This window comes from Arvicanthis niloticus, chromosome 8, assembly GCF_011762505.2.
Source record: "Arvicanthis niloticus isolate mArvNil1 chromosome 8, mArvNil1.pat.X, whole genome shotgun sequence".
Taxonomy (NCBI): domain Eukaryota; kingdom Metazoa; phylum Chordata; class Mammalia; order Rodentia; family Muridae; genus Arvicanthis; species Arvicanthis niloticus.
In genome coordinates, this window is record NC_047665.1 from 74,719,333 (window position 1) to 74,741,709 (window position 22,377).

General features: G+C 42.5%; 1 protein-coding gene across 4 annotated transcripts in view; it reads right to left on the reverse strand.

Moving 5' to 3' along the window:
- Positions 1-831: 831 nt before the first annotated feature.
- Positions 832-22,377, reverse strand: part of Epc1 (enhancer of polycomb 1) — an 85,994-nt gene continuing 64,448 nt past the window's right edge. For 2 of the 4 annotated variants that reach the window (XM_034509948.3, XM_034509947.2), the window contains exons 3-14: positions 20,411-20,556; positions 19,408-19,614; positions 18,735-18,883; positions 17,504-17,663; positions 15,854-16,027; positions 15,681-15,770; positions 15,447-15,595; positions 14,288-14,643; positions 7,086-7,204; positions 5,292-5,433; positions 4,814-5,177; positions 832-2,186 (exon numbers count right to left, since the gene is read on the reverse strand). In XM_034509948.3, coding sequence (XP_034365839.1) covers positions 2,114-2,186; positions 4,814-5,177; positions 5,292-5,433; positions 7,086-7,204; positions 14,288-14,643; positions 15,447-15,595; positions 15,681-15,770; positions 15,854-16,027; positions 17,504-17,663; positions 18,735-18,883; positions 19,408-19,614; positions 20,411-20,556 — 2,129 coding nt within the window. In that variant the 3' untranslated portion in view covers positions 832-2,113. Of the gene's footprint in view, positions 2,187-4,813; positions 5,178-5,291; positions 5,434-6,940; positions 7,038-7,074; positions 7,205-14,287; positions 14,644-15,446; positions 15,596-15,680; positions 15,771-15,853; positions 16,028-17,503; positions 17,664-18,734; positions 18,884-19,407; positions 19,615-20,410; positions 20,557-22,377 lie in introns of those variants that run through there. The other 2 variants (XM_034509951.2, XR_013112335.1) reach the window with 2 other exon arrangements.

Below are 22,377 nucleotides of genomic sequence, written 5' to 3' on the forward strand. Positions count from 1 at the left end.
TTGCTTCAGTCTTGGTATGACAAGCATCTGTCACCACTTGCATTTACCGAGTTCCAGGAATAGAACTCTGGTTCTTATTGTCCCTTTGAAGCCTTTCTTAACACTCTCTTCTCATGTGCCTTTCTAAACAGATTCATTAACTTTTTTCTTTTTTAGAAACAGGTTTCTGTATATATCCCAGGGTGTCTTAGAACTCACTGTAGACCAGGCTGGCCTCAAACTCACAGATCCACTTGTCTCTGCTGAGATTATTGCCACTAAGCCTGGCCAGTAAGCAACTTTCAATGTCCTCTAAACAGAGACAGAGCTAAGTACTTCACGATATCCCTGGGGTCACTGTGGTCATCAACTATATGGAGTTGCCCCTGAAGACTAGTCTGGATACTGAGGCAGAGTGGAACTCTTCTGCTCCAAGCTTGGTTCTGTACAGAAGGCAGAGTCCCCAGAGTCCTCTGTGCCACACTCTGTTGTCCCTATGCTCTGCTCCCTGGTCCCCAGATCGATCTTCTTTCTACCCAACTGCTTGTGCTGCTCAAGTTTCTGACGGAGCCTGACTGTAACACCCTTGGCTCTCTGTGCTCCTTCACTGACCTAGCCTCTTTCCTTTCCATTAGACACACATTTTACATCTTATTTACTCTCTCACCTCCATGGGATTATAAATCAAGTGCAGGGATTTCTTTCACCGTTGTAGACAAACACATCAAAAATAATCACTGAAAACATGAACTTGAAGGTCTCCCTTCCTGTTTTTCACCAAGCCCCTTTACTAAAACAACAAAGTCACACAGAGTTCTGGGGTTGAAAACAAAAGGCAAAGACCACTGCATGTTAGTTTGTCAACATGTAATGCCCTGGGTTTATTTTGTGAGAATTCTATCACAATGTTTCCAGGTGGGATTAAAAACCTTAAAGATAACATATGCCATTGGACTGGGCATTCAGACTTCGGTACTAACAAAGCAGTAGTAGTAGTCTGGTAAGTACCATTCTCTTCACAGAAGAGAGGTCAAATATTTCCAAAGGAAGGCACCCGATATTTGTGGTTCTGGCCTCGCAGCCTTCTGGAGAATCTTAAAGGAAAAAAGCTGGCTGGCTGTTTTACAAACTGGAATGACGATACACGACAGCAATTACCGCATTCTTCTCCCCTATATCTTTTCTGTAAGAACAAGTAAAGAATGAAGTCTTTAAACAATTCCACAATATAAAAGTACATCTTTTTGTGCTAAAAAAAGGGCAAGACAACATAAACTCCAGTTGTAAGGACTCCGTTTGTGTACTTGATTTAACACTTTTTGGTGTGGAAGGAAATGGGAGGACTGGGCTGTTTGTAGGGCAGCAACATAACATTAGTGCTTTAAGTACCGGGGCCGCCCAAGCTTGCAGGTAGGCGGGGACGGGAGAATTCAAGAGACTTCATTTTGAGCTTGTTGCGTCCTAATGCTAGCAGACCAGGAAGATCCCCATTGAACAGTACATTCCCCGTTTTCAAAAACTGATGCCTTTTTTTTTTTTTTTTTGTAAAATTCTGTATGTATGTCACCATTTTTTTTTTTTTTTCACATGATACACAGAAAACTCAAGGACCCAGAGGGAACCAAGTTATGTTATACCATTTACAAAATACCAAGGAGTCCACAGCTACCTAACACATTTACTACAGCACAGGAACCAATGAGGGTACAGTGTACAAAACCTGTAAACACAGCACAATAAATAGAGACAGCAGGTTCCGCACCATGCACATGATGTGATGACACCAGCTACACAATCTCACAGCTCACACTCTTGTTGCAGTTACCCCCCACCCCCCGCCCCCAAGTGCAAAGCATCACAAATGAACAGTTCTGTATTCAAGTAACATATATACAAGGGTATTACAAATATGCAGTACTGTACAGATAATTGCTGTATTCTTAATTTACAGATGTTGATTTTTTTCCTATTAACAATAAGAAAAGAAAGGTTGAAGCACGAGAGATGAGCAGTGCTGCCGAGTCCCCACAGCTGCCATGGAACCGCACATGTGCACTCCATCCTCCCTGCGTTCCAACGCTCTGATGCATAGCACCTGACCATGTCCCCAGGATGCAGTCCTGCTCCCAGGAAGCTACGTCACCTCCATTGCTACTGTGTTGTCTGCTATGTTGTTCAGTGCTGGCTTTTCTGATTCATGATTTTCCCTGTTGGGATAAAAGTTATATTAGTCAACAGTCATGTACAAACTGAGCAAATGAAGTCCATCCTTATTTAAAAGCCTTAGTTATCTTTAACAGCAGATAGAAACATCACTTATGTGGTAATGGAATAAAGGATTATGAATTTTTGTAATTATAAAAAATAGGCAAGCAGAAATCAAGTAAATCAGGGATCAACAGTCAATTCCGTGCCAACCGTACTGCCAAAACACTGACCAAGAACCCAAATGACTGACACACTGACACACACACACACACACACACACACACACACACACCCTTCAAGCTCTGAAAGTTACAGCTGCAGCTGCCTTCCTTCCATAGCTGCCTTTTCTCCTTACGCTATCTACTTACTTAGTGTGTGTGCACATGCACACGTGTGCTCAGGAGGAGCTCAGCTCAGTGTGTGCACATGCACACGTGTGCTCAGGTGAGGAGCTCAGCTCAGTGTGTGCACATGCACACGTGTGCTCAGGTGAGGAGCTCAGCTCAGTGTGTGCACATGCACACGTGTGCTCAGGAGGAGCTCAGCTCAGCTCTTGGGGAGTCGGTTCTTTTCTTCCACCACATAGGTTCTAGGATCAAACTTAGCTTGTTGGCAAGTGCCTTTACCCATGGAGCCATCTTGGTGGCCCTGAACCTTTTGTTTTGGTGTGTTTGTGAGACCAGAGAGAGAGAGAGAGAGAGAGAGAGAGAGAGAGAGAGAGAACACATGGAGACCAGAGGTGGATGGGGACACCTTTCTTCTATCTATCTTCACCTTAGTTTTTGAGAAAACTTGAAGTTCATGGAGTTGGCTGGGCTGGCAAGGAACTTTAGGGATCCGAGTATCCCTTCCTTTCCTGTAACCCCCACAATGCAGGCATAAATTATAGACTCAACACTACACGAAGCTTCTTTTACAATGTAGGTCATGAACTCAGTTGCTCATGCTTGTACTGGCAAGCACCGAGTCATTTTCTTAGGCCCTGAACTCGTTTTCAGCCTTTACATAATGAGGCTGTGTGTCCGAGGGCAGCCTGCTGGATCGGGTTCTTTTCTTCCATCGCATGGATACAATGGCCCCTGCTCCAGCTTGATGGCAAGGACCTATACCCATGGAGCCATCTCCTCCTTCCAACCCCAAAGCTTTTCTTAGTAATCTAACACAGAAACAAGTATGTCTAAAATTCACGTCAGGACTTTAAATCTTGGTCCTAATGGATGTCACTAAGTGAGACAGACTCAGGACTAGGACACACTAGGTTCTAGAAGTATCCTTTGAAAAGTCCACTGGCTTCTAGGAATTTGTTCCCTGCTTTTAAATATGAGAAGTCCCACCTACTGTAAATGTCCCCACATTTGTCCAGTTCTACAGCAGTGAAAGTCATGGCTGGAGATGGGGAAGAGAACTAGTCCACTGATCAGCCATGAACAGACCAACAGTGAGTTTCTGGTCCTGAGCAGATCAATGTAGACAGGGACCTGTGGGTGTGCAGAGTAAAGGCTACCAATGAGCACCAAACACCGATCTTCCCCACTCTGCAATGAGCACCACACACCGGGCTTCCCCACTCTGCAATGAGCACCACACACTGCGCTTCCCCACTCTGCAATGAGCACCACACACCTCGCTTCCTCACACTCTGCTGAAATGTCTAAATGCTGGTCTAGCTCAGGCCTGGTGGAAAACCCAGCTACTTGTTAACCACTAAATACTATCTTCCCCAACTTTTTTTTTCTGCTTTGCCTACTCCAATTTCTGATACACATTCTCCTCACCCAATCAAGTAGATCTGATATTCTGTAGAACACACAGTTCACTTGGTGTAAAAATATTTCTCTTTGTTTTAAAATGATAGCGACTGTCTACAGCATGAACTGGGCAAGACAACCCTGGTCTAAGACCCACCTGGAAGGGCTTCTGTCTATCACCTGCACTGTTTTAACATCACATTCATGTTTGAAGCTTATTTCTTGCTAATCTGAATAATGCAGGTCTTTGTTTCTTCTTCTCCTAGTACTTTGTAGCAGCAGGATTTTAATTGGTTAATACAGAGTTAAATTTAGTTAGTTATAGTTAAAATGGAACCTTGACAAAAACCCTCAACTATTTACTAAACTTCAAGAAGGTGAATGAGCAGAGAAAGCACTGGCTTGATCAGACGTTAGCCGGCCCGCACAACGTTTCCACCTTTACGAGTAGCTAGCAGATTGGAGAAGGAAGGTTCTAGTCCCACAGCAAGCCACAGATGGAATCAACAGTATAAGACACACACTAAAGAGAACTCCTTCCACCCAAAGCTGGAGGAAAGTGAGGTCACTCTAGGTCACTGCTGCATTAGGAAAGGTCCATGTCAGAAGCAGCACTGACTATCCCAGTGAATGCACTGGCTCAGTCTCAAGTCTGATTCAACTAACACTCAATTATAACATTCACTTGCTTAATTAATTAGTTCATGAATACATGAAGGTTCATATATATATTGAATATATATATATATATATATATATATATATATATATATATATGCAGTACATAGAAGGAAAAGAGAAAACTTAGGTGTAGAACCACTTCAGGAGGCAGTTAGGCGCTTACATTTCAGACATTTAAGCTTAGAAGAACTACTCACCTTGGAACTGAATCTACAGAAGATGAGGAGGGGACCTTGGAAACTTGACAGTTTGCTGCAGCAGCCAGCTTTAAGGCAGATGGCGGAACAGCACTTAAAGTCCTAGGTATATGCCGTGCGTTTATTGGGGCGATAGAGTTGACAGTGGGGACAGATGAGGGGACAGTTAATCGGATGTTGTTCCCAAACAGAACCTGAGTTGTCGCAGAGTTGGCAGCAGTTACTTGGTGACTCAGTGTGCTGTGGGAACCCGAAGTCTGTGTAATATTTGAAGGCTGTAACAAAGTTGAGCCTGCTGTCGAAGGACTCGTATGTACAAGTGCCGTTGGTGTAGTGCTACTGAGGTGTAAGCCCTTGTATACTCCTAGGGAGAGAAAGAAAACATGTAAACACTGTGCACTTTGTGGCTAAGTCACAATGTGTACAAATATGTACGCATATAACTGTAACTGAGTCATGCAGATGCTTTTATCCTCACCTGAGGCGGGAAGGACGCCATTCACCCCAATCCCAAGCACCACATCATCCTTCATCTTGAATCCCATCAGCTGTTCTGATGTCATTAAAGCAGAAGCAGCAAACTGTGCACTAGCAGAATCCAAAGTCTTAGAAACAAAACCCTGAAAGGAAAACACAAAAGTCATAAGTGTAATGGCCTTGAAGGATGAGTCAGAGTAAAACAGGTCACCAGAGTCAGTTGGCTCCACTACACAGTCACCTCAGTCAGTCGGCTCCACTACACAGTCACCTCAGTCAGTCGGCTCCACTACACAGTCACCTCAGTCAGTCGGCTCCACTACACAGTCACCTCAGTCAGTCGGCTTCACTACACAGTCACCTCAGTCAGTCGGCTCCACTACACAGTCACCTCAGTCAGTCGGCTCCACTACACAGTCACCTCAGTCAGTCGGCTCCACTACACAGTCACCTCAGTCAGTCGGCTCCACTACACAGTCACCTCAGTCAGTCGGCTCCACTACAGTCACCTCAGTCAGTCGGCTCCACTACACAGTCACCTCAGTCAGTCGGCTTCACTACACAGTCACCTCAGTCAGTCGGCTCCACTACAGTCACCTCAGTCAGTTGGCTTCACTACACAGTCACCTCGGTCAGTTGGCTTCACTACACATGTCACCTCAGTCAGTCGGCTCCACTACACAGTCACCTCAGTCAGTCGGCTCCACTACAGTCACCTCAGTCAGTCGGCTCCACTACAGTCACCTCAGTCAGCTTCACAGTTCTAAAAGTAGCAAATCAATGAAATCTACTTCATTTTTATAGCCATAAATTTGAAGGTTGAAAAGTTAGCTGTCTAACTTAAAGGTTTATGCATTTTGATTTTCCTATGATAATATAAAATATATACAAAGCAATTACCAAAATAAGCCTATTAATACAGAATGCAATAACAACAAAAAGTTCCAGTTGAAAGGTTAAAACACATTTCTCAGGTAGTTCAGTGCTGGACAAATCCATTAAGGCAAATATGTAGCGTTCTTTCATTTGATCTCTACCTACCTACTCTCTCTACCCACTCTTACTGCTAATAGCCACCCACTGCACACCCAAAGGCATCTTTCAATAGTAAAACAACCATCCCTTAATTAAAAAAGATCTGACATCATAATTTAATTTAAAAATGAAAAGGCCCCTTGAATCTTTTTTTTTTTTTTTTTTTTTTCCGAGACAGGGTTTCTCTGTGTAGCCCTGGCTGTCCTGGAACTCACTCTGTAGACCAGGCTGGCCTTGAACTCAGAAATCCGCCTGCCTCTGCGTCCCAAGTGCTAGGATTAAAGGCATGCGCCACCACTGCCCGGCAGGCCCCTTGAATCTTAAAAAGTGAAATTTCCTTTAAGATGCTTGGAAGACTCAATTTTCCCACCTTTCAGCCCCAAATCTATCTATACAGCAGATATCTTCCCATGCTTTAGGAGCGGCCTTGTTTAAGAGCAGAACAGGTTGTTGTGGTTTAATTCTGGAACCAGAACATCAGCTGCATGGGGCTTTATGATGGGCACAGTCCTTTACAGACCACAAGTCAGAATGCAGCAACTTTACAGCTAAGAGAACTATGTTCTTAGGTTACTCTGTCTAATAGGCAGCAGAGCAAACAGCTTCCATACTCACCTGGAATGTTCTTTCTAAACCCTGTACATTCAGGCCAGAGCCACTTTTCTGCTGGTTAGATGCAAGGTCTATGACACTTGGTAATTAGAGATGAACTCTGGTGGGAAACAATGAGGGATAATCATAAGACACACAAGTCCCTCACCTGTGGAGCGGCGGTGGAGGAATTACTATTTGCTTGCTGCTGTTGAGTTTGTGCAAGCTGCTGCTGCTGCATGAGTGCCAGTTGCTGCTGGTGCTGCTGGTATTGTTCGGCTGTGAATGCTGAACATAAAACAAGGAGACAAAGATTCACAAAGATGCACAGACGCCACACACACCTTACAACACTAAAAAATCCAGCAAAAGATGCTCCTGTGCAAAAAGGAGGCAGGCATTTGGGTAGAAATGATGCTGCCAGAGGTCACTTCCAGAGAGAAACCAGCATCTTCTGCCACATTTAACCAAAGTGGCTTCAACTTAAAGAAAACCCACTACTTTTCTCAACTGTGACACTGTGCTGGACAGTGTATAAAGTGCTCTTGGGCTCTCGGTCCACACACTTGGGGATACACTTTGCACTGAGCATGAGGTGAAACCTGGTAACCAGCATTCCGCTTCTATTTTGTCCAGATTGCTATGCCAAGACCTGGGCCTTCCCAACAGTTGTGTACACACACTAAAGTCTACATAGCTTCTTATTCCAGTCATTATAAAACTTCCCTCTACATAAAAAGTAAATCTGATACTTTAACAGGAGAACTCATCTTTCAAGTTTAACAGGAAGAAAAGAAGTCCCAGGGTTAAGGTTAATCACTTTCCCCACCCAGTTAACCCACCTGGACAAAATCCAGTCAATAAGAACGGAGTTATGCTGATTACTGTACAGAGTGAAGTCTGAGGACAGACACTGTGTTAGCTACTTATGTGTGTCTATGGAGAGCTCAGTTCTAAAAAAGACAAACAAAAAAATGTTCATTTATTACCCCCAAAAGTGTGTGCAACTTTAAAAAGGAAACCTGTTTCTTTATTCTTTTCCTTTGCCAGTTTAAAAAGAAAGGGGGAGGGGGAAGAAAAAAAAGAAAGCAAATAATTTCACAACCACCTGACAGTAAAGGCTTCTTAAAGAAACGTTTCCTGTCTGATTATAAAAAAAAAAAAAAAAACCCAAACCCCAAAACAACCAAACCAAACCAAACCAAACCAAACCAAACCAAACCAAACCAAACCAAACCAAAGAAACCAAAACCAAAACCAAAACTCAAAACAAACACAGTTTAGCTATACACCCAATACCAGGGCATCTACCATCCAACGCTCCCTGAGCTGAAGCCTGCATTTTTCAAACACGCCCACCTGATTTGCTATGGAATGCTCTTCTAGCTAGAATATCATCAGCCCATCAAGTTTTCTGAATTCTACCTGTAACTTGGGAGGGATCTTTACTAACCTCCAGGATCCCGGTTCTGCCTGGTAGACTAGACAATAGGAACACTTGTACCGTACCCAGAAGACCGTTAGGCTATTGGTACCTTCACACCTTCTTGAACTGTACTAAGTTCATGGCCCACACTTCTCCCTGGAAAATACTCCTATTGGTTCCCTTATCTTTTGTCTGTTACAGCTCCATTTAATTGGTATCTGACTTGTAAGTCTTTCCTACCATTTTAATCTACAGATCAAATTCTATGGGAATACTTAGTGATATTAGGATATTCATTAAATACTGACAGAAGTAATTTCCTGCTATCAAGACACTGACATACATGTAACACAAGTGAGTTGGGTCAAAACCATGAAAAATTTACAAAAGTGAATGTTACCTGAAATGAAGGTTCATAGTTAACATAATTATTTCCATAAAACAACTGTTTAAACTTTAAGATAATTTATTAGATTTTTTTCCCCAATGTGTTTGAAAATTATATTTTAACTTCCTAAAACCAAACGTGATGCCTCAGACTTTACTTTTTCAGTAGGCAATATTCAGTAATTAAAAATTTTTTTTTTTTCTGGACGGGTCAAGGCATTTCATACCTAGGAAAATGATGATTCAGCCACTGCTCATGACCCCTTCTCCTGCAAAAAGTCTTTTGGTGTTTTTGATGATATTTGTGCTTCAGTTAAACATTTAGTGGTAAATTAGCTGGGAATCAACTTTGAATACTTTCAAATAGTTTTGCCCTAGTTAAGCTCCATCCCCATTTCTGCAGGTGTGCCAACCTCACTGTTTAAAAAGAGATTTATTTATTATTTTATGTATATGAGTACACTGTAGCTCATCCTCAGACACACCAGAAGAGGGCACTGGAACCCACTACAGATGGTTGTGAGCCTCCATGTGGTTGCTGGGAATCGAACTTAGGACCTCTGGAAGAGTAGTCAGTGCTCTTAACTGCTGAGCCATCTCTCCAGCCCAGCCAGCCTACTTTTTAACCTCTGTCTCCTGCCAGTGGAGATGCAGAGATAGACACAAGACTTAACCAGTCGGTCAGCTCGGTATCTAAGATCACGGCTTCTTAGACGATGCTATTCTACCTAGAGTCTAGTTGTAAAATCTGGTCTGGATGTTTCTGGCAAGTAATCTGTAGTTAAAACAGCAACAACTAGGCTGGCAGTGAGAAATACAGACCCAGCACCACAGAGTCCCCAGAAGAGCATGTCACCTGCTGGGGCAGAGCACCTTCCTGCAAACGTGACAAGGATTAGACTCAGGTGGCTACCAAAGTCCTCTCAGTTCCATCTCAGAAATAAAATTGCAATCCAAAAGGATGTGAATTTACATGAAGGTAAGGTGGTAAATGTGGATAACTAAATGTGAACTAGATTTTATATTCTTATCTTATTACAGACACTGTAGAAGCATTAAAGGTCCCCGATCCAGTCTAACTTTACGGTCTAACCAAATGCTCCATGAAATAAGTGAAAGCGACCATACTTTCTCAAACGTCTAGGCATCAAGGCAGAAAGTTTTCAGCTATACATCTACTTCAGATAAAGTGGAACAGTCAAATTTAATTCACAAATGGTGGGCAGAGCCAACCATCTAGGGCAGATCTAGAATCACAACTGCTTGATCAATGAGGCCCTCAGACCTGATGCCACCCTGTAACCTCATGCTGGACATGAGGCTGAGGTCCTAGGGAAAAATACGGAAGAAGAGCAAGCACCACCAATAGTGAGATTTCAAAGTGAAAACAGAAAAACAGCTCTAGATCGATATTTATGAGATATGAAAGCTAAGAGCATTAAACTGGGAAAGGAAATGGGACCATCTTTGGTGAACAGTGTGACAGCAGACAGTGAACACACTTAACATGATCCCATGAGAAAACACAATTCTGAAATGAAGGAGACGGCTTTTGGTAGTATATGGATAAGCTCTCTGAGCAAGTTCCTTCAATGTAGAATAGTTTGCTTTTTACTTCCTCTCATCGGAAACAGACAACATGAAACCACCAAGTTTTTAGGAGTCTCTAACTAATTCTCTGGGGCAGGACTCTGAAACAAGCCAACTCCAAGAATGAGGAAACGCTGTGTTCCAGTACCTGGAATTGTCTAAGGCCCTATAGGCACACCCTTGACGCTGCGTCTACCTAAGTGGAAAGGGAGACACATATCAACAAGAAACGAACCATTTCAAATGGAAGACATTTATATTTTATTAAAAACAAACAAACCCCATAAATTTGTTTTAAAGCACCTTTGAATCACAAGTTTCTAATTCTAACAGCTGACCCAAAAAGGCAATGAAAACAAAAGCTGGGATGTGCTTTATTACCCAGTGTGCACTGGGGATGTGCTTAGTTACCCAGTGTGCACTTGGGGATGTACTTAGTTACCCAGTGTGCACTTGGGGATGTGCTTAGTTACCCAGTGTGCACTTGGGGATGTGCTTAGTTACCCAGTGTGCAGGAGACCCTAGATCCAATCTTAATTACCCAGTGTGCAGGAGGCCCTAGATCCAATCTGTAGCCCCACAAAACCAAACAAAAGCCTAAGGAAAACAACTACCATGTGCAATGGTCTAGTTAATAAAGTAGGATCTCTGCATTAGGGAACTGAAATCGAAAAGCTTCCCAAGTCCTTATCAGCCACCTAAAAAGACCAACTTGAAAACCAAGGTGTGTTGCAACTCAACTGATGGCAAGCTGTGTCAAAGCTGAGTGTGCCTGGCTATGACTTCAAAGTGATATTTCACTAGCCTAGTGCTACTCTGGCCGTGATGCCCCTGCAATATTTACATACACCTGCTGAATTCACAGTGCACCTTATACAAGGTGCCATGAGAGAAAGGCACCTTCCAGAAAAGAGTCTGGACTAGAAAGCCCTTGAAGTAAGCTTAGGGTTCTGTAGACTTACAAAAGTAACAATAACCACTGCATAAGACTGCAGGCCTTTCCATGAAACATTAAGTCATATGCACTAATTCTATCCATAGAACTTCTGTCACTTACAAAAATAAGACTGTTAGATAGTTTGAGTTTAGAAAAACAGCTTACAATGATGCCGATTTCAATTTCACTGGAAGCTAAGACTTCAAGTACTAGGCACATTTCTGTTGTAGGAGTTTTAGTCTTTCTGAATCATCTACACATTCACACACATGTATCCTATCCCCTGTCTTCCTGTGTATATGTCTGTGTCTCTCTTGCTCTTTGAGAGAGTGTGTGTGCATAAGGAAGGAGGACAAAGAACAACTTGTGGGAGTTGACCCTCCCCTTCCACCGGAGGGTTCTAGGGATAGAACTGGGATGGCAGGTTTGGCGGTGCGTAGACTTTACCGACCGAGTCATGTTGCTAGCTAAGCTCCTGTACGAGGGTTTCATCTAATTATGGTAATTTGATATCCCTCCAATTTCAAATGCACAAAATAGATGGAAGCTCAACCATGGAGCAAACACTGAAAAGGTGCTATTATAGCTTAATAAAAGCCTAGAAAACTATTTGAAAACAGTCCAAGCCATGTATTAACTAATGATCATTAAAAACAATTTATCCTATCCCTCAGTAGATCTAGCCCTAGAAATTCTAAACCTCTATCACTAAGTCTTCCCAAGTCCCCCTTCTGATACACAGAACAAAGGGGACACAACATTCACTGTGACCTCCTCAGAGGCTACCCAACACCCTACTAAGGACACCCTCCATGGGAGCACAGGTGCGAAACGGCCAAGACTGAGCAGCAAGCTGAAGGGACCCCAGGCAGTGAGAACCGGCTTTACAACTGGCCACTCTTCAGGGAAATGAGTACACTCCTGGTACCTTCAGTTGGAATTTCCTATTTAAAAAATGTGTATACAACTCACTAATAGCTACTTGGAAAAGGAGCCCGGTGGGGGTGTGCATCACTTGTAAATATCAATTTCAATATCTGAGTCAGGAACTGAATAATCAGAAGGGGTTAAATTTGAAGCTGACTTCTGTCCATCTGACAGGATGGCTGAGTCAGCACAGCTAAGATCTAGCTTGCAGATGGTTGTGGAGAGAACTTGGCTGACACCCGAGACCCTCAGCAGATCTCGGCTGCCTCTGGAGAGCGCTTTCTTTCAGGAGGAATATGCTTCAACTGCCATGTAACACGTAAATAGCTGGATTGTCTTCTCTGTCTTCAGGGGCTGTTAGCAGAACTCACTTATGTTAAATGTACACATAACATAATTTATAGAGCCACAGAGAAAGCCTAATGATCTCGTGAGTATTCCCAAGCATGAAAACAGAGTGTAACTCTATGGTAGTCTGTGGGCATTTATTCTCTAAGTATAAACAAAAATAAATACAGCATTTAAAAAAGTCCCATTGTCCAAAAAAAACGATTAAGAAGAAAAGTTACATAATTATGAAAGGCTTTTTCCGGTAGCGTTTGCTAATGTCTACCTTTTAATCATCTTTGAGAACGAAATCAGGAAAGTTAGCAACTGGCACTGACATGTAAGTCCCGCCAGCACGGCTCATTCCGTAAACTGACGTCTGGAGATCTGTCATGCTCTTCGGCATCACCACTTTAGGACTGACATGATGTGGGTTCATAGAACATGGCTACTTTCTCCATAAAAAAATCAAAAAAAAAAAAAAAAAAAAAAATTCATGCATCTTCAAAAATATTTTGGGGGAACCTATTAAGAGTTTCTACTTTTGAACCCCCCACACCTATACTTAGTTAAGCCTCCAATCGACCAGTTCTTCAGCCTGACTTTAAGGACTATCCAGAACAGAAAAACAGTAGCAAAATTGGTGGAATTACAATCACTAAAGAGGCCCCAGAAACCACAGATTTCTGATGACTGATTGTCAAGTCTAGTCAGCTCATGGACTTACTCTTTTTCTAACTAACAAGTAAATGAGTTTATGGAGCCTTTGAAGATGACAGCAAACTCTCATGTTTAGAAAACACTTTAATTGAAACCTAATTAGGTAATTAGGGAAACAATCCTCTTTTAAAAAAATTCTGTATTAAAATCATCCTAAAAGAACTTTAATGAAATAATTTAAAATTATTTTAAACATAAGCCAGGCATGGTGGTGTACACCTTTAATCTCAGTACCCAGGAGGCAAAGCCAGGCATCTCTGTGAGTGCAAAGCCAGTCTGGCCTACAAAGTAGTTTCAGGACAGCCAGAACTACAGTGAAACTCTGTTTCAGAATAACCACCAAAACAACTACCACCAACAAAAAAACCCCCAAACTATTTCTTAATTTATTGGATGTATGTATTTGAGTGTGTGCATGCACAGAGGCAGGAGACGAACTGAAGGAGTGGCATCCTTCCCTTCTACCGTGCGGGTCTTGGGGACTCAGCATCTTAACCTGCTGCGCCATGCTGACAGTGAGCCTTTATAACTTACATAGCTCAGACAATGTGGACTCAAGTGGTTCAAAACAGAAAGTCACAGGGCATGGCACTGTTTCCAGAGTTTTAGTCACAATGCACAACAAAGTAGGGATTATCTAAAAAAATGTCTTCAATATATTAAAAGTCAGCTTCTCTGGTGTTTATTCTGAATGTCAGTGTAAGTTTATATGTAACTACTGACTACTGGCCTCTACATTTAAGCAGACTAGATTAGATGTTCAAGTACATACCACTAACAACTTGGGGTCCCTTTTATTTTATTACTTGAAAATTAATGAATCATGTGGTCCATAGGCTACCTCAAGGTAACAAATTAAACATTAAATACATAGAACATACCATGTCTTTTAGGCTGTGACTAAGGAAAGATACAAACACACTCACACAGCAACAACACTATTGAGCAGAATTCAAAGAAATACTTAAGCATCTCACTATGGGAATAATACGCTTCATCCTCAACAAGATGGAAGACCCCACCCTGGTATAGCCATGGGCACCCCAAATGAACGTACCACAGTGTGCCGAGCCACTGCTGCTACTTCTGCTCTGCGTGGAGGCGCTGCACGTGTGGGCCCCAGGCTGTGCTGTTCCTGCTCGACTTATACTTCTGTGTAACTTTCTACTGGAGAGTTCCCCACTGTCACTGTCAGGCAGGGATGGTGTCCGAGGCCTAAAGTGCCGCCATCTACATGATTTGATATCGACTAGTATCTGACTGAGGTCTTTAGAGGAAGATCTGTCCGAGGTATTGGTTTCTGAGGTATTGGCAAACTGATTGACTGGAGAAGGTTGTGGTGAGGAAAGCATGTCCAAATCCAGGTGGTGAAACATACTGTCATAGTCTGAATGCGCTCTGTCCAGCAAGACCCTGCACAAGGAGCAGACACCAGAGATTACATCAGAGACTTTCCTTTCTTTCCCGAAAGCTTTCCCCCAAAGCTGAGTACAAGTACACTGAGTATTTAAGTTAGCAAGTTCATCGCTGCAGCACTTGGCTCTCTCACACCGTGCTTGCATGGCACAGGGCACATAGCACAGCACGCATGCAGCAGTCAGAAGACAATTCCCAAGAGTTGCTTCTCTCTTCCACCAATGAGTCCTGGGACAGAACTCAGCTGTCACCTTGGTGGCAAATGCTTCTTCCCACTGAGTCATCTTGTTGGCTCTGGTTCTTTTAGCCTCAAATCTCAATGTTGGATAAAGTTCTTTTTTTCAAATTGTCTTTCAACCAAAATTTTTCTGTGCTTTGCAGTTCCTTCTCTCCTCTCCATGCATGAAGTATTCTATTTCAGACCACAGAACCACATCCTGACAAACTGAGGCCACGAGCAGCAAATTTAAGTGGTCACTGCAGTAGTTAATGTAAGGCTTTCCCCAGAACTCAGCAACTTTGGTTGTCGTTTCCTGAACCAATCCTGAGTGTGTAAACACAAGTTACACTTGTCCTTTCTTGGGAGTCTACCCTGTGATAACTCAGGTGCTAAGGGCCCATGAGAACTATGTAGTGGGTGAGGACGTTGGGGGTGCAGTGGGAACATGTAGATAGCTCTGCTCAGCATAGCAAGCTGGAGCTTCTAGAATCTGTTCACAAGGAAGGTCTCAGCTTAACCTCTGACTCCAGTGTCTAAAGCATGCTGCTGCAAGGAAAGCAGAAGTGCAGAAGCGCGTTACCTTCCACCGCGCCCGACCCGTCTTCGTGCAAATCCGAGACACCTCTGGGGCACGGTGAGAGTGGTTAAGCAGTATCTGTATCGCACGTCCCCCAGGCCTCCATCTTTAGGGCCAGTCCAGGGCCAGTTGCCAGTCTGGTCTAAATGAGGCTAAAAAAAAAAAAAAAAATCCAAATTATTGTATTTTGTCGGTCTGTCTGTTGTTTGTTGTTTATAGAGAAAGTCTGACACTTACAGCATAGTACTGACAGCCTGCTTTCCTACGGAAAGCGAAAGGGCCATCAGGGTCATTCTCTTCCTCAGCTTCCGAAGAGCCAGACAAAACCTTGAAATAAAAAGCAATGAGAGGTCAAACACGCGGGTTCCTACATTCCTCTTCCGTGTGCAGAGAGCTGGTCTTCTCTTTACCTGTGACAGTGGCTCTTCATCTGAGCTGGGGAAGTCGTACTGGTTTAAGTCTTTAGCACTGAAGCCTGGCAGTGCAGCAGGACTCGGCTGCTGAGGGGTGGCAGCAGACGGGGGTAAGACTTTGGGCTTCTTTTCATATTTGCGCTTCGGCCGGATAAGATCAGCCTTATCTTGCTGCAACGTAGACACAAGTCAGTCACACAGCGGAAGAACATTCCACAACCTGCAACTTCTATTAACAACTTGAGCTAATTATTACTTGGGAGGCCAAGTGCTTAAACTATTAAAACAGGCTCTGGAGTTCCTCCTGGCAGCTCCTCCTACCCTCAGAGGTGCAGTCTCAGTTTCCCCTAATAATCTACATTTGCTCTGCTCAAGACAAACATTTGCTTCAAAGACTTAAAAATGTATGCGTATGTGCAAATTCCTTCAAAAGCCAGAGAATATCAGACCCCCCTAGAATCAGAATTACAGGCAGTTGTATGCCGTCTGATGTAGGTGCTAGCAACTCAACCCAGGTCCTTTCCAAGAACAATGGGTGTTCCTAATTCCTCACCTGTCTCTCCAGACAGACAACAAAAAAATCTGAATAAAAATTTAAATAAGAAAATGTTCAAAATAACAGACTATTCCATTAATGACTCTGTGTTAATTTAGAAGGATTTAAGGTAAACTAGATCTATGTGCATGAAGCGCATGGCTCATGTTCTGGAACATACAGATGAAAACAATGTTGTATAATTAGAATTGGAGTTAAATCCCAAAATATAAAAATCAAAGTAAGAAGACTTTTAAGGTGATCTGTAAGGCCATACATTTCAGACAAGTGAACAATATAAAAATTCAATATAAAAACAAGGACTTCAATATAAAAGCAAGGAAAAATTGGATATAAGTAGGACTGGAAATTATGAGCAAAGAAATATTTTGGAACACGACCTTTAACATTTACTTTTTGGGTGGAGGTGTTTCATTAAGTAGCCTTGGCTAGCCTGAAACTCACTATGTAGACTAGGCTGTGTCTCAAACTTAGAGATCTGCCAGGCATGGCCTCTGCTGGGATTAATAGCCACCATTTATGATTATCAAAGTGAATACTTTTATTCATGTGTCCAACATCCCAATACTTTAAAATCAACACGTTTAAATAGTCTCTGTCAGTGCTCTGACTGATGGGGAAGTCTAGGCTATAGAAACCATTATTACAAATGATATAGTAAATTATACTCTAAAAAAAGAATCACAGAAGCAAGATATTAAACAGAACAGGGTGGATAACAAAATAACCAGCAGATTGAGATGGAACGATTAAGTTAAGTGATACATGTTAGGTCACAAGTCTACAAAACACTTCCTGCCTGAAGCGCATTTATCAAAAGGGCACACTTCTGTCCTCTCTTATTTCTCTGGATTTCCCTTCACCAATTTTATTCTTCACAAATTATGACATATCAACTTGTCAAAGTATTTCCACTTCTGCCCATGTCACCAGCTGTTAACAAGACCTGCCTGTCACTCACACATAGATGTGTCCTGGAACGTTACACCGGGCGGGAAGACTTCATGTTCTTTCCAGGCCCCCACACTACTAATCACACCAACGTTTCATATCCCCTTTACCTGATGCTACTGTTACAAAGCTCTAATCACCTTGTTAACTTTGAACTCCTTCGTGTCCGTGACATCCTGGTGTTTGAACTGGCTGCTGTTAGTAATCGGGATGATGGGGATGGCATAAGTAGGCTTCACTTGCTGTCTCTGTGCCATGACCTCAGACATGATTTCTCCACTGTAGTCACCTAAATTATACCTACAATTACACAAAGGAAACTTTAAGCTATACAGAGTACAGTGAGATGCTTCCATAAACATTGTTAAATGATCTACAGTCCAACTAACTCCACCTCCTCAGTCACCTGTGTGCCTGCTTAGGAGGTCACTTAGGAAGACTTCCAATGCATGAGGTACTCAACAGTGATCCTGAATGCGTATGGGTACTTTGCCTACTTGTATGTCTGTGCACCATGTGCGTAGCCCATGAAGCCAGAGAGGATACTAGACCCCCTGGACCTAAACTTAACAAGAAGTTCTTAGACGTAACATAGGTGCTGAGAATCAGACTGAGGTTCTTTGGAAGAGTAACCTTTGAGCCATCGTTAAGGCCCTCATCTTGAACTCTTGGTCCTTCTGTTTCTACCACCTCCTACAGGCACTAGCCATGGGACCTCTACAGATGAAGCTAAATCCTGAGCCGTCTAGTCTTATCTTGGCACACTGACTGTGGGGGAAAACCCCAAGGCTGAAATGCCTCAAGTAGTGCCAAAACACCCGCCAATCATAGTTGTCTGTGCCACAAAACTATTTTTTTTTCCCTGAAAGAATCACAAGAAATTTAAGGGTTTATTTGGGGGTGAATGGGGGAGTAGGAGCTGAGAATCTGGGTCTCGAGAACTAGCTTTTATGTGTATGTCATGTGCACCGTCATTAAGTGGTCATCTGGATGTCATGGTGCTGGGAGAGCTCAGGGAAATGTTTGCCTGGGGTGTGCAAGGTTCTGGGTTTTGTCTCTAGTACTAAAAATCCCCACAACCCCACAAAACACCCCAAATAAACTAGTAGTATTCAACACACACTCACCCTGCCTCACACAGCCGTACACAACTCAAAAAGAATAAAATCTCTCTCAACAGAAACACCTGATGCGCTGTTAGTGAACCCAATCAATCACCTTTCAAGAAAATTAAGACAGAATTGCGTTTAAAATTTCACAAAGTTTAACCCCACGGTTTCTATTAAAGAAAGAATTTTTGACATTTCAGACCACCAGGACACACACGGGACGCCCTGCTCTCAGTCCTAGCGCCCCGCACGAAGGCCTCACCTCTTTTCCATGATCTCCAGGGTCAAGTGCAGCAGCTCCCGCTTGCTCTTCTCACGCCTCTTGATCATTTCTAGGATGGTGACAGCCCGGCTGAGATCCCGGCGCAGCTTGAGCATTTTCTCATAGGAGGCTTCATCGTTTTTGCGGTTCTGGAAATATAAAGGTGCTTGCTTAAGGCTTGAAGCACTTCTAACTAGCTGCAGGAAGTGCAGCTGTTGGCACATAAGAATGTATGGATTTGTAGGGTTACAGTTTAAAGACACAGACCACCAAGATAGCAATTCTGTACCTGATTTTTAAGTGAATCAATATTAATATGTATTAAAACTCCCATAAAAACTAAAGGTCAACTTATTTTACTATTTTCTAGTGTAATTAAAAAAATGTGTGTGTGTGTGTGTGTGTGTGTGTGTGTGTACACAAGTGCCCAGAGGTCCAAAGTGGGGCATTAAAATCTTTGGAGCAGGAGTCACAGGTGTTTAGGAGCTGCCTGACCTGATATGGGTACAGGAACTACAATACTGTCCTCTGATAGAGAAAGAAGAGCTCTGAACCACTGAGCAACCCCTCTAGTATAATTTTAAAGAATATTATATAAAAACACAAAATTAAGTCACAAAATTAAGATAGTAATAGCTATAATTTTTCTTAAAAATTAAAAAAATTCACTCACTTTCCGAGTCTGCATTTTCTCAGTCCGTCTTCTAAAAGCCACATAAGGGTCATTGGTGCTGGAGCCATCTCGCTTTTCCTGTTTGACCGACGGGATCAGTGATGGCCCCCGGCAGGTTTTCCTCTTTTTAATCCAGTATTCATAAACTTCTCTAATTAACTCATCATCTTCTTTTAGAAGTAATTTGGCTTCCTGCAGACTGACTGGCTAAATGTAAAACCATTTCGTCATTTTCATAAAACACATATGCAAGGACTCAAAAGCAATCAGCGTGACTTCTTTAATGAAACCAATCAAGCCAACAACAGTATTGACGGTATACTTTCTTAAACAGGGTCTCATGCATCCCAAGTTAGTCCTGAACTTGCTACATAGCTGAGAATGACCTTGAAATTCTGAGCCTCCTGACACCTTCTAAGTACTAGGACCCGGACCACACGTGATTTCGTTGGGTGTTGGGGAGCACGCCCAAGATGCATGCTGGGCAGGCACTGTACTTAACTAAGCTACGTCTCCAGCCCATATGTGTTCAGTCTTACAATAATCCCAAGCCAATTTCCTAGGTCACACAGGTTGCCATGTTTCCTGACTTTAGGACTCGATATTAGTCACTTTCTACTTGTTCACCAAATACACAAATGCCAGGTGAAGAGATTTTTTGCTTCTTTGACTATGTAGCCTTGGCTGACCTGGAACTTAAAATGTAAAGCAGGCTGGTCTTTAACTCACAGAGATCCATCCATCTGCCTTCCAAGTGCTGGGATTAAAGATGTGTGACACCTTTCCCTCCAGTTTGTTATCTTTATCTCTATATACAGCTGGGGTAATTGAGGCACAGAAAATTTAAACATAATACCCTAAATTATACAGGTTAATACCAGGCAGATGTGAATCTATGCTTTTAACTGCAGAGTGTACTGGCTCAGTCCTTGTCCATACTGCACCATTCCACATAAACAGGAGTTTATAGGTAACACACAAACATTCAGACATGAAGTTGTACCTGCTGACCACTGCCTTTTTCTAGCCGGTCAATCATTTCCTCAAACTGCAATGGGCAGATGTCCATTTTCTTCTTCAGTTTATTCACAAATACTTCATCTTCAGAATCCAGATCGTAATCAGGCTGCTCAGCGTCCAAGCTAAAAGCTGACGGAGGAACCATAGCAATCACTTACCTCGTGACTCTACCCAGCACAGGCTGCACACAGCACAAAGCAAGCCCTCGCTCCTAAAGAATGAAGGCATCACCAGAGTCACAGAATCTAGCTGAGCGCTGTGTTTTCTACACAGAACTGAATGTAGATAAAAGCTATAAAAACAAAAATGGGACTCCCCACCCACTCTTTATGCAAGTTCTTTGTCTAGATTATTGAAGTTCTATTTTATAAATCACTTAGCTATTTTTTTAAAAGATTAAGGAAGCCATTACCAGTAACAGTGACAGTTCCAATGGTTCAAGTTAAGAGACTCTCGTGCCCCTGTGTCAGGCATGTGTGGCTTAGTACTTAGACACACAAGCAAGAACGCTAGTCTACAGCATCAAAACTCATCCAGTAGCTTACAGAAACGGAGGGAGCAGGACGTTAAAGAAGATTAAATATTCTGATAGCAAAACTCTTCTATTTCTTCTTTCCTTTGGGTTATTAGTTTTAACTCTGGAAATCTAATGCCTAGAATGACAAGGCCTTTATTTATCTTTCTGCCCATCCCTGTCCCATCTCCCTAAGGCCAGTAGTATATCAAGTCTCACACCACGGCAAGCTACAGTTTATGGCGCCAGGTCTTTCTTTCTATGAAGTACTTTTTGTCTAGGCAGGTGAATTCCAACTTAATCTTTTCAAACTCCAGATGGTGTCACTCCTTCAAAGTCCTCTGCCTACCACTCACCCAATAAGTGGTTCCTAAGCTCTTCAGTCTCAGAAACTAAATCCTCAACAGAAAAATGCGCTGAGAAGATATATAACATTCTGCATAAATTAGAGGCATTTCAAACAATCATAAAATCGCAAGGTACATAGCTTAAAAACAAAATCCCTGCCCCAATCATCCCCTCCTCTCTTCCCACCGTCATTTCTGTACTGTTTTACACTTTAGCTATGAAGCATGGTTTGACCTCTAGTAAGATGAGACTGATCCTGAATGAAGGCCTATGTCTTGTCTTTGTATCTCTAAGTATTTTGAGAAGGAGGAACCTGTCCCTTCTGTGCCACCATCTGAAGCAGTTAACTGAGAAGTACTTTAGCATTAAGTAAATCTACTTACACCGAATGGAAATAACCACACAACCAGTCATTTGTGATATAAGGGGACACTCAGTGGGTTCCAAGTAGCTGTTACCTTTGCTAAGAGGATGCCTTAAGTACCTGCAGAATTAAACACATTACTTTGCTGTCTGTCTACCTTCTTCACTGGCTTATCTAATTAAAAGTGTGTTGGAGTGCTAACTGGATGTCTAGACTTGAGTCTCTAGGTGCCAGCATTTCTCAACCCACTTTGTAGCAATCAGCTCTTCCCTTGTGTCTCCATTTCCGTCACCGCTCCAGAAGCAAGACTTTGAGAAAGTCTTCTATGGTGGAACAGAGGCAGAGAGCACTGGATTCTGCTTCTAAACAAATTAATCCAGATCTATGTTTGTCCCTTAGCTATTTTGATTAAATTTATATTAATCAAACAAAATTTTAAATTCAGCCTCTGCCACATTAGCTGTATTCCAAGTGTGAACAACTGACGTGTAAGGGCTGTTCCAGAAAAGTACAAATTCGAAAACATATCCATCACTCTAGAAAGTTCTATTAAACATGGCTGACCCAGATCACCCAGAAAGCCATACTGACAGGGACCAGTACTGTTGTTCTGCCTTCTGAGGCTTTTAATGCATTCTTAGGATCTCATCTGCACAACAATCACCAAAAAGCTCTACTGTGAAATGTGCTTCTCTTTAGAGCAAACCCCATGAGAAATCATCAT